At 38.4% G+C, this 12780-nt stretch overlaps 1 protein-coding gene across 3 annotated transcripts; it reads left to right on the top strand.

Moving 5' to 3' along the window:
* Positions 1-1757: 1757 nt before the first annotated feature.
* On the top strand, positions 1758-11618 carry LOC121317589 (3'-5' exoribonuclease 1-like). 3 transcript variants are annotated; one of them, XR_005950511.1, is made up of 8 exons: positions 1758-2334; positions 2693-2862; positions 5320-5539; positions 6080-6163; positions 8533-8642; positions 9181-9295; positions 10833-11286; positions 11580-11618. XR_005950511.1 is itself a non-coding variant. In XM_041253697.1 (8 exons), exons 1-7 carry the CDS (start codon positions 2242-2244, stop codon positions 11073-11075), a joined length of 1035 nt encoding a protein of 344 aa, XP_041109631.1. In that variant the 5' UTR covers positions 1758-2241; the 3' UTR covers positions 11076-11114; positions 11580-11618. The 3 variants fall into 3 exon arrangements, 2 of the variants coding, with proteins under 2 accessions (XP_041109631.1, XP_041109622.1); XM_041253697.1 differs by having other exon boundaries at positions 10833-11114; XM_041253688.1 differs by having other exon boundaries at positions 10833-11618.
* Positions 11619-12780: the final 1162 nt, after the last annotated feature.

Here is a 12780-nt window from a genome sequence, read left to right as displayed (position 1 = left end):
CTCACCAAACACTCAACCCCGAGTGAGTGAAAACATGTTGCTTTTAAGCAGCTTTCCCGAGACTCGATTGCTAATCAGTCATTCAGTTGGAGTCTCAGTACAACTGCACGTGAATTAATAAAGTGCAATTCCCCGTGCTCGCATATTATTACATTTGACCTGCACATGAAGTGCTGTGGAATCCTCGTGTACCAATGACTATACACCAACATTAGCACACTACACGTAACATACAACACAAATAAATAGCCCAGGGGTGGGGCACTTTGCCACAGGGCCACATGGAGCGGGTGGGGGTTGATCTTGGGCCCCTTCCCTCACTCTGATCGGGGGAACCATAGCCATGGCATTTACAAAGTGGCCTGAGGCCTATGCTCTATCAGACCAAGAAGCAGAGACTTTAGCAGAGTCATTGCTGGAGGGCTTTTTCTGCCAGTTTAGGATTCCCCAGGAGCTCCACTCTGATCAGGGATGCAACTTTGAGGGATGTTCATCTGCTGCTGATTTTACTATGCTACACAACCTTGCAGGAGTCCACCAGTTACACCCCTGCACTTCTGATGCTTGTCCATCCACCTGATACTACGGAAGATGCCACCGGACCAGAGTATGCCAGGCGCTTGCAGGACCAGTTGGACACCGCACAATGTTTTGCCTGTAACCAGCTTGAGGCTGCTGCTGCCCAAACTGAACAGTGTTTGGATAAGACCCTGCCGAGTCTTGGAGCATGTTGGGGAACTAATCTACTGAGTCCAGCTGCCATCCAAGGACCATAAGGTGGTGCTACACTGGAACCGGCTCACTCCATACCGGGGACAAAGCACCTATACTCCAGCGAATGGGGCAGGGTTCCCAGACTCATCATTGCCCGGACCGTGTGCATCGCCAGTCAGGAATGTCAGCCAGCAGCTTACCGGGGCGGCCCTCTTAACAGTACAACTCGCCGCTACTTCTTTTCACAGACAACACAGACAGCTGTCCTGCCATTTCAGGGACTTTGAACACCTCCTCCGGGACGAGAAGAACTAAGGGGGAGGGGGCTGTGTAACAGAAAGCGCAGACAAAACCTTTGCAGCCCGTTTGTGGTGCGTTGCTGAACTTATTGCAGAGACTGGCTTCCCTAGAGAAGTATAGGGGTGAAACTTTGCACCAGAGTTGATCCCTCCAAAGCGTGGGAAGGGTCCAGGGGTGTAGGACTGGAATGCACTGATTAGCAGAGGGCATGGGGCGAGTTACAACAGTGTTGGGACTGTGAGCTATTTAAAGGGGGGGGGGGGCAAAACTTTTGTAATGAACGACTAATGAAATATTTTTTTTATATACCGTAAACATTATTTGTTAAATTACTACACATGCTTGTTCTTAATCTGTTACCTTGTATGACATAATAAGCATAGCATGCCAACACTTTTGTCTGCAACGGTGTGCTACATTGATTGTTCAACATGTAAGCATGCATTTCAGATAATTTCTCCAGTTAAAGGCCGTTATCTTTGAGGTGGATCTTTTCCTGTTTGTCTTTTTTATACAAAGGTTAATAAATTCAAGATCCAAATAAAAAAATAAAAAACTTTATAAACGTTGCAAAATATAACTATGTTATTTATTAATTGTAAAATAAGACATAATACAGTTTAATCCCGGGCGCAGTACATTGGTATTGTAAAGAATACATGTTAATAAAATATAATTCTGAAAAAAAAACAAAACAAAAAACAAACAAACATACAAAAAAAAAAAAAAACACGTTAAAGAAGGCCATGCATTCGGGCTAGCAGAGTAGCAGGGGGCGTTCTTTAACGTCTCTCAGTGTCGTGGTGCCCTGGAAGTAATTGTGTCTGTTCCGCGCGTTATAATTTAAACAGGAAAAAAAAACAAAAAAAAAACGTTTTTAACTGCTAACAAAAATGACAATATTCTAATAAACAACAGGTAACGGTAAAGAAAACTGCACTGTCATTTCAGTATTTGCTGTCATCGAAGACTGAGACGTAAGTTTTGTTTCTGTGACAGATGCGCAGGACGAAAAACTTGGAAGCACATTGACTCAGACAGCTGGGAATAGCGCGAATGTGTCAACCCCAGTCATCAGAGGAACGCTCCAGTGTTTGAAACGATTTTCTTTCTTTTTTTTCTTTTTTTTATTCTGCACAATACAATAGTCTTGTTATTGTAACCGAGACAGACTTTATGTATATCTGGTGCTGTATAAGCACGCCGACGAAGCTTTCTTAAAACTGTATGAAAATGGAGGAGCAAAAGGAGAATATAAAATATCAAGATGAAAACCAACCAAAACATAATGTTCAGGAGAAACGTGAGACAGCTGCTCAAGTAAGTGAATTGCTTAATTGTTTTGCCTGTACCAGTGCAGGATTATTATTATTATTATTATTATTATTATTACAAACAATTACACAGATGTATGATAAGTAACTGTACATGCAACATTATGGCGTTCTAGATTTTGGTATAAGGCCCCCCCCCATATCTACAGCTGTATAACGTATACAAAACAAACAAAAAAAAAAACAACATGCAGACAGACACCCAGTTGCACAGCTTCTTCGATACACGAAGTGGAGTACCTGTATTTAAAACCCTTCTGTGTGAGCTGTGTCTTTAACGATTGTGCCTGTTTAAAAGTCGCACAACAAGCTTTTTTTTTTAATACAAATATGTTGCATTTCAGGGTAAACAGTGCTGTACATCTGATGAGAATGAGAAAGCCCCCTCTGCCTCCAGTAAAAGCGAATTCAGTGATCCTATTTACAAAGAGATCGCTCTTGCAAACGGCCACATCAACAGGATGAGTACAACTGAGCTCAGCGCCAAGCTTGCAGAGTTAAAACTTGAAACCAGGTGAGCACAAGGTAGTGTTGGAAAATTGTATTGTATTCAAGGCATTTGAGATATTTGTGAAACATAATTAGTGTTTCTGGAATCTGTCTTAGATCATTTCATGCTAAATGGGTGATTTCATTCAATTAATTAATTACTCTTATAAAGCATACCATTCACAAACATTTGGATATTTTAATGGTATTGATTGAATGATAGCTACAGGTGTGAATTTTCATGAATATCCTAAACTACATGATCTAATTCTCCAAGTCTATGTAACATGCAATTCATTGGTGACAGTGTCAGCGAGATGTCCTGTCTGACACAATGTACAGTACCAGTCAAAAGTTTGAGTACACTTGCTGGAAACTAGGTTTTTTTCATAGTTGACAATGTTTTACGTCGTATATGTTTTTGTAAACACTTAGATGAAAACATGTGTTACAATATACATAACAAAACATAAGGAGTATCGAAGCAATGTTCAAGAAAATTGAACATTGTCTCTAAATCTTGGATTCCTCAAAATAGCCACCCTTTGCCTTAATAACAGCCTCACAAACACGAGGCATTTGGTTAACAAGTTTCAGCAGGAAATCGCCCGACATGTCTTCCCAGCTCTTCTGCAGCAATTCCCAGAGATGTGGGGCACTTGTGGGTGGCTTTGCTTTGACTCTTCTGTCCAGTTCGTCCCATACAAGTTCTATGGGATTGAGGTCTGGAGACTGGGCAGGCCAGGTCATTAGATTGAGTTGTCGTTCACTTTCCTTCTTCGCCAGATAGTTCTTGCACAACTTTGAGGTGTGTTTCGGGTCATTATCTTGCTGAAGAATGAAGGACTGCCCTACTAACTGTAATCCTGATGGAATGGCATGCCTCTGAAGTATGCTATGATAGCCATGCTGGTTGAGCTTGTCATGGACTTGGTAAAGATCACCAACTCTGTCACCAGAAAGCAACCCCAGACCATGACACTGCCTCATCCATGCTTGACATTGGGAACCACACACGCAGAACTCATGCGCTCACCCTCTCTGCGTCTTACAAATACTCGGCGGTTGGACCCAGATATTTCAAATTTTGACTCATCGGTCTATAAGACCGACTTCCACTCCTCAAACGTCCAGTTTCTGTGTTTTTTGGCCCAGGCAAGTCTCTTCCTCTTATTCTGCACTCTTAACTGGTTTCTTTGCAGCAATTCTTCCAGTTAGGCCAGCTTCACACAATCTCCTCTGAACAGTTGATGTTGAAACATCTGTATTTCTAGTAGCATTTAGCTGAGCTTGTATTTCAGAGGCAGTTAATCGCCGGTTTCGCAGACTTGTGACTTGAATGAACTTGTTCTCTGATTCTGAGGTCACTCTTGGCCTGCCTGACCTTGTTTGGTCCTCATGAGTGCCAGTTTCTTCAAATCGTTTGATGGTCTTGGCCACAGCAGTTGCAGACACTTGCAAAGTTATAGTGATTTGTCTTAGATTGACCTTCATTTCTTAAAGTAATTACTTTTTGTCTTTTTTCTTTGCTTAACTGAGCGTATTTTGCCATTTTCTGCTCCCTTACATTCAGGAATGACAAACTTGTGCCTATGCTACCTATATTTACAGTAATCATGGACCCTCACCTGTTAACAATAATTGGTGATAAAAGGTTAATTGGGTAACATGCTAGTTAACTCAGAGGACATCTAACAAAGACACTTTTATACTTAGGCCAGTGTTCTAACACTGCGTTATACACATTTCAGACTTTTAACTGACTTGGGCTTCAGACTGAAACCCCCTTGCTTTGGGTGACCATTTCATTGAAATTGACAAGATTTACATTTTCATTTAAACATTTTTTGAATGCAATTCACTTATGATTATCAGATTATATAAGTACACGTATCATATAATGAAATATTAAGTGTTTATAGACAAGTTTATACAGTTAAAAGCATAGATAATCTTGAAAAACCTAGTTTCAAGCAGGTGTACTGAAACTTTTGACTTGTACTGTATTTCTGAGCTGCTCACGTTAGACCTGTCAGTCTTGTCTGTCCCAAGGTCAGAAACATCCGTACAGGGCGTTCCATAAGTTAGGCGTTATGTGGGTGTCTCTGCTCTGGTGTGAAATGCCTTTTAAGCAGAGAAACAAACTTCGATGTGTGTTGCAGGTACTCAACAGGGTGTGGCAGTCCAGTTTTAACAGAGGACATCTTTCAGCATAATATATGATATTGCTTTCAGCTCCAGACTTTTGGACCACCCTATAGGCAACTTTGGTTTTTCCATTCCATTCAAATGCAAGACTTTATTCCAGGTCCATATACATATAAAGTTTAATGAAATAACTGAGGAACTGACATGAAAGGACATGAAGGCAATTGTTGGCTATACATTGATACTGCATTTTAATTTATTGATGGCATTTCAGTTTCGTAGGCTTCAATGAACCAAAAGCTGACCCGTCTAACCCATACAAATTCTTCCTCAGGGGTGTGAAAGATGTGTTAAAGAAGAGGCTGAAAAGTTATTACAAGAGGCAGAAACTGATGCAGACGATGCAGACTGAGAGCAGCAGCAATGACACCTATTACAAGTACATCTGCGTTGTGGATTTCGAAGCAACGTGTGAGGAAAGCAATCCACCAGACTACCTCCATGAGATCATTGAGTTCCCTGTGGTCCTCATCAACACTCACACACTGGAGATTGTAGGTGCAGCTGTTAGCGTTGTTTTTTGGTAACAAGACCATAGTGCTGCACAAACTGAGTATTCTAACTGAGCTTTCAACAGAAATCAAGCGCTAACCATAAGGTGAGGGTCATTGGTGGTGATCGGTCTAATTTACCATTCAAAGTGATACATGTGAAGAAACAGCTGCTTGGATGTGTGTTGATTGCTGTTTTTCTTTGACTGCGTGGAGAACAGCAATCCACACAAATCTAATCAGTTGTTTCTTCACTTGTTTAACTTGGAATTGTACCCCGATCAATACCAATCACGCTCACTGAATAATCAAATAATCGGTTTGTGAAACTCTAAGACAAGTTGATAATGTTTAAGTTAATGTAGATAATTTAATCTGGATGTTTATTCCAATTGAAGGGTTGGGGCAATTGCCTAATTTGACCACTAGGTGTTCTATTAGAGATACTGGTAGATATTGTGAAATCGTGTGGCATTATTGTGGATGGCCCAATTACTGTATTCAGCATTTTAATTTGTAAAATGTTATGTGTTTTGTGAACAGGAAGATTCATTTCAGGAATACGTCAGGCCAGAAGTTAACAGCCAGCTTTCTGATTTCTGTGTCCAGCTTACTGGAATCACACAGGTAATTTTGCATTTTGTTTCAGTGCTACAGTAAATTGTATTATCAGTGTTGGGAAAGAATACAGTGCATGTAGTGAATTACTGTAATCGGATTGTATTCTTTCAGAGACTTGTAACTGTAATTGTTCCTTTTTCAGACAGTTACTTTTAGTTACACTTAAAGAATTAATAAATACATTTTAAAAAGACATCTAATGCATAAGTTGACATCAAACAGCACTTCAAAAATGCCAATCAATCTTGCTAGAAAATGCCATAAGAGGAGAAAATAATAATAATAAATTTATTTCTGTGTATCAATGTAAACTGTACCTGATTAGCAACTATTTGTAATTGTAAGTAGTTAAAACAAATTTCAAAGTAATACATTAATGTAACATATTTATTCAAGTAAAATGTAACGGTAACAGATTTCTTTTTAGTAGCTTCTTGCAACATTCCATTTATTTGTACACTAATGAGTGAAATGTAATTCATCATCGTTTAACACACATTTAGCAGAATGATTTGGGTTGAGTAAACATTACAAGACAGCTTTTTTGGTTTCCTTTAGTATGCTCTTTAATACAACTTTGAAAGTCTATAGCTCTCAGGTAAGTTTAATATAACAGGTAATTCCTTTACAGAAATTGAGTCATAGCCCGGTGGTTCTTTTTTTGGGGGGTGACAGAGCGCAGCCACCAGTAAGCTATTTTTACCTAAAAATACTAAATACATCATATGAAAAATAAAGACAATATAGACATGTGCAAACTAAAGTGTGGTCTCATTTAAAATATACAACAGCCCCTCTCAACTATACTGGATCTTAATTCCCAGGCCCTTCAGATAATAAACTGGAGACACAATTCTGGTGTTTTGATAGATTTTTTTGTATTATTGTATTATTTTTTTTATTGCTGACAACAGTCAAACAGACAAACAATTTGCAATGCTGTTATCATAAAATTATATGTAAAACTGTAATATTCCAGAATAATAGGTTGTGAAGGCTTTACTTTGCCCCAGTGATTTAACTGAGAAACCAGATTATGTCAAACAGTAGTTAAGTTACACATTTTTTGTTTTGTGAATTTCAGGCAGAATTTCAGGCAGAAATTGACATCCATTATTTTTTTTTTTTTTTTTTAAATCCCTGCCATTGTAGTTTGTAGTCTGCACAATAAACAAAGTGGCAAAATACACATTTTCACAAACTAATAGCATTACAGAGGTTTACATCTGCCTTTTTTTAGCTGTACACACAAGAGAAAACTCAAATCTAACTTAAATAAATGTGGGAAAGGGGGTGTTGTACAAAGAAAAAAAAAACTCACCGTTTTGGTTTTCATTTATTACTCTCATAATAGAAAATAGGAAGTTGGGCCAGTGTTTGGAAAGCGTGAAGCATTTTCGAATGACATAGCTGCATCTTATACCTCAATTCAGATTAGCTTGTCAAATCTGAAGCAGGACTTTGTTTGAATATTCAGCTAGTTTCACTGCACTAAAAATAATATTCTGTTATATATCTGTACTCCATACTGCTGTTTTCATGTCACTCTGCTAAAAAATCTCTTGTTGATCAACCAATGAGCACTGACACAGCGAAATGGGCAGAGGTTTGTGACGCATGCCAAAATGAAATCTGATCAGAATGAAAGCTTAGCCAATCAACATGCAGCGATTATACTGACGTTAATGTTGGCCAATAGCAGCAAACAGAAGCAGAAGCAGCATGAACTGTGCTGAATGAAAGCTAGATTGTGGGTTAAGGTAATAGTTGATTAAGAGAGGAGTTACTGGGAGGCTGCTGTGGTATCGCAAAATCCTACTGGTGGCAGCATTTTAGAAGCATTGTCCTAGCCCATACGAAAACCAGAAATAAGCACTCGGTCATTCGTCTTTTTGGTGTGGTCACAGGCCTGTTTTGAAATTCTCACTAAAATCATTGAGCCACAAACAAGAGGGGATTATTTGTTTAAAAAAAAAAAAAAAAAAATATATATATATATATATATATATATATATATATATATATATATATATATATATATATATATGAGATCATTCAACATTTTATAACAAATGGGGGTATCTCAGGGTTCTGTTTACAATGGGCACAACTAAAGTACATAAAGGCTTCAGTTACAAACAGTATAATGAAAATAAAGTTTTAATTAAACAAAATCAGATAGTATGAGTCCACTGCAATGCTGTGCTTACATCTTTTAAAAAAACTCACATTAATGCACATCAGTACAACACAACCTGGCATGGTTCTAACGGCTAATAGATTAATTTACTAAACCACAAAGTTTATTTTATGGAAACTAAACCTTAAAAACGTTTTAAAATAGTACAGTACTGAAATGTTTCTTATTTTTTCAGGACACGGTTGATAAGGCTGATACCTTTCCTAATGTGCTTCAGAGGGTAGTGGACTGGCTTAAAGAAAAGGAGCTAGGAACAAAGCATAAATATGCAGTGCTGACTGACGGGTACGTTGAAAAGACAATGACGGGGGTTTGTCCAAGTTCCTGGAAAACAAAACCTTTACAGCACACTACATGCAGATTCTAGGAACAGGAGCCTGACTTGTCCCAAGAGTGCAGCAAATCCAGTGTTGGGCAGCTGCTCACAGCATCTCTTGACTTGAAGTATTGCTCACAAGAAGCCTTACAATGTTTGATCATCTGCAAAAATCTGTCTCTCAGATTTTCAGCCACACTAGGAGAGCAGGTGTGGCAAACAGGTTGTAGACTCTCAGATAGCATGTGCTTCTGTATCCACGATTGTACTAATTTACAGTCTCAAAAGTGAACCATATCACATTGAAAAAGCATGCATAACACATTTGTCAAACTGTAACAGCGTGGTTATATATAGTTTAGAATAAAGCCACGGTATCTATCTGTGTTTAGCATGTTAAGTTTGTTAGGTGTTTAGCATGTTAAGTTTGTTATCGGACTGTTTGTTATTTTCTTTGATAAATCCTTTCCTTTTTTGAGTTGTGTTTAACTTTTTTGTGTGTTTTAGATCCTGGGATATGGGTAAATTCTTAAACATTCAGTGTCATATAAGTCGTATCCGGTATCCACAGTTTGCCAAGAAATGGATAAATATACGAAAAGCCTACGGGAACTTTTACAAGGTGAGAGAGCTACTTTTGTATTCTTTCCTTTGTTACTCATGCCCCAATAACCTGGCCTGAAACCCTGCTTTTCAGTCTTTTCACATGTTTCATAACTTAACATTTTATTATTTTTTTTTTAAACTTTAAAATGCATTTTGAATTTTGAAATACATATTTTTTCAAGTTCACAATAGTGGTTCATTGCATCGGCCTTACTTTAATTGATAAGTATAGCTGCGGCCCAAATGTGAACTTTTCACCTTTTACTGAAGTTATGAGCAGTATCTGTAGTGTCTAGTGTCTGTGGATGATTTGTAGGTGCAAGCATGGAGTTTGGAAATGTCTACTGTATGTGTCTGATTTTTATATTAAGGCCTTCTGTTTTTCTGTGTTTAAAAAAAAAAAAAAAAAAAAAAAAGTTGGGGCTTTTACTTTCTCTACATTGTCAAAAAAATGGAATTGACCAGTGTGACAGGATAACATCACGGCCCAGGCTGGCTGTTTGCACACGATTATTAAACACAAAAACAAACCGATACAAACAAAACATGGCACGAGGGCCAAAATAAAGGGTTTAAACAAAATAACAATACACATGTAGGCATTAGCCTTCACTACCACATTGCAAAACCATACAAAAATCACAGCACAAACACCCCCCCCCCCCCCCCACCAAACTCATCAAAAAAACAAAGGATTTTACTTACTTTTTATACTTCACTCCCCAATTAGCACTTAGTTACCAAATTGGGGAATGGCCACACCTGTGATTGCTGGGAGGGACAGATCTAACTATTTGCAGTCCATTTATTCAGAGCTTGTCAAGCGCATCAGGTCAAATTTATATTTCACACGTGCTGTTTTAAAAATTTTTTTTTAGAGTAAAACAGGTTTATAAGGCACTGAATCGCAAAAGAACACTCAGTACTGTATCTACAGCCTAGCCCCACCCCTTGTTCGCTGTATTTTTCACATACCTGCGTGCATACTGATAAATCCTCTTGTGATCACTCGTTTTATCACCAAACTCCTTAATAGTGCGATCCAAGTCATTATTTTATTAGTATAACATCTCAAAAAGCTCTGCAAATGTCCATGATATTCTTTGAGCGCTGGATGCAGAAGTATCTACCTCCTTTGTTTTATGTCTGTGTTATCTCTGTAATGCATGGGGCTGGCTTTTAATTTTATTTATTTTTTCGGTTTCATTTGGCCATTGAAAAGTTTTCTCTTCTTTTTCCGGAGAAAAAATGACTAGAGACCTGTGCTTTACATCTTTTTGATGATGTTGGACAGGGTCCAACATCAGACTGGAAAGGGAAAATTGTAATGTCGGACCTGGTCCGACATAGTACCGCAAAGGGTTAGCCCCTTCCCTGCCAATCTTGCATTCCCTTACACACTATTTACACCAGCAGGACTTCTACTTTGCCACAACAGGTTTTAGGATGTTTATCAGTTAAAACCATAAACTGTTTTTATAGTGTAACAGTGATGAGAGAGTAATAGGCAACTTTGTGGGAATAATGCGAATATTTGACCATGTTATCCACAGGTACCCAGAACCCAAACCAAGCTTACGACAATGCTGGGGAACCTTGGGATGAAGTATGACGGTCGGCCTCATTGCGGGCTAGATGACTCGCGGAATATCGCCCGGATCGCCATGCGCATGCTGCAGGATGGCTGTGTGCTACGTGTCAACGAGAGGATGCATGCTGGCCAGCTGATGAGTGTGTCTAGCAAAGCACCTGTAGAGGGTGCTCCTCCGCCACACTGTCCACATTCCAGGAACTAACAAACCCATTTGGAAAACTGCTTTTCAGGGACAAGAGCGGTGAGGCCTTAGTGTACATGATGGTTATTAACAGAGTTGACTGAAAGGGATCCTCCTGGTTGGAAAATTGGTGTACTGTCTGATCACCATGTTGGCTGCCTTTTAAACAGATAGAGTTGCTTTTAAATTCTTAGTAATTGATTTAAAAGAAGTCCACGCTCTATATAAGCAGGTAACGAACACTTTTTACAATTTTTTTTTTAGCTTTGCTAAAGTAAGAGCTGTTGGTGCTTGAGGTGAATTTCTTGTTTTGGCTTTTACAACATACTTGTGCCCCATCGAAACATGGGGGTTTTTTATTATAAAGTTTTTTTCTGTTAGAATTTTCTGTCATGTCATCCTAACTGGCGCTATTGTACTGCTGTAATTCACTGTTAACATCGTTGTGTGGGTAGACTTTGTCCATGGAGCGAAGGTTATAATGTTTGCTCTACTATGTGAAGTTTGATCTTTTATCTCCCACAGACCACACTGGATCTCACTTTGATGACCCAGTATCAAGTACTGAACTGTAAAGAAAACAGCCACGTTTCTGAAGTGTTGCAGTGTTGGGACACAGCAACCCCACCTTGGAAAGAAATTCAAAAAACATTCTCAGAGCTTTGCCTTACATAAAAATACATAATTATTTTTTTTTGTTGCAAAGATTAGTGCAAGCTAACCGTATGTTCCATTGCTTCAAATACACTGACCTTTGCATTACACGGTTCAATTTTTAAATAGAATAAATACTGAGATGAGTGTACACTATTTTTGTTGCCATATGTATTTTTCTCTTACAATGTGATATTTATCCAGGATACTGGAAATAAATAAAAATTATCTTCAAATTAATTGGTTGTTTTGAATAACGCCAATCTCCTTTTCTGTTACGATTTCACGACATGCAAACTAGGATTAATTTCAATATACAGTAAGTACCTTTACATTTACTGTACTCCTTAAGTATCATTTCCGTGAAGTATAATTCCTTGAAGTAAGTGCCAAACTATTGTATCTAATGGTTTAGATATAGTTTAAGTAACCTACAACATTGAACAAAACAAAAAAATGAACAACTGCCATGACCCTGTCGAGAAAGTGGGTATGGAAAGCCTCTGCAGTCAGGAAAACACACAAACCTGCAGTTTAACCTCTGACTCCCAAATTATTAAAATGCGGATGACAATACTTGTGTTTAATAACATGAATGCATATTACTTTATTTAAAATTAGGATACCAAAATACAAATACAATGGTGATACATTAAAAAAAGCTCGAGGTGTTTTTGCCACTTTAATAAAAATGCATTGGTTTATTGAAGGATATGTAATTATCAAGGAATTGGTGACAACACATTTAATTCAGGGAAGTCTGACGTAGTCAAATGCAAGCTAAGTCAGAGTAATCAACTTAACTGTTATTTGTGAAACAAGTACTGAAGCATTCTAAAATGAAGCCAACCCAATGCCTACTATCACCCACTTAACGAAGGCTAACTAGTCTGGTGTTTTCTTATTGATACTAAAACTGACCAATCAGGAGGACTAAAGATCAACAGGCAAACACCCAGTGTCACGCCAGCTGCGTCTGGTGATAAACAAGCACGGCAGTTACCAAGCTGCTGAACCCTGTGGGTGTGGATGTGAGGAAAGTCGTCTGACAGGATGGCAAAGGGTTAGAGAG

The sequence above is a fragment of the Polyodon spathula genome, chromosome 1 (assembly GCF_017654505.1).
Source record: "Polyodon spathula isolate WHYD16114869_AA chromosome 1, ASM1765450v1, whole genome shotgun sequence".
NCBI lineage: Eukaryota > Metazoa > Chordata > Actinopteri > Acipenseriformes > Polyodontidae > Polyodon > Polyodon spathula.
This window is presented reverse-complemented; position numbering and strand designations above follow the sequence as displayed.

What these genes read in the sequence shown, in the direction of transcription:
- LOC121317589 (XM_041253697.1), top strand. Translation starts at nt 2,242, where the DNA reads ATGAAAATGGAGGAGCAAAAGGAGAATATAAAATATCAAGATGAAAAC. An exon ending in ACACTCACACACTGGAGATT is followed by an intron (nt 5,540 to 6,079) that starts GTAGGTGCAGCT and finishes TTTTGTGAACAG; the next exon opens with GAAGATTCATTTCAGGAATA. An exon ending in CCTACGGGAACTTTTACAAG is followed by an intron (nt 9,296 to 10,832) that starts GTGAGAGAGCTA and finishes TGTTATCCACAG; the next exon opens with GTACCCAGAACCCAAACCAA.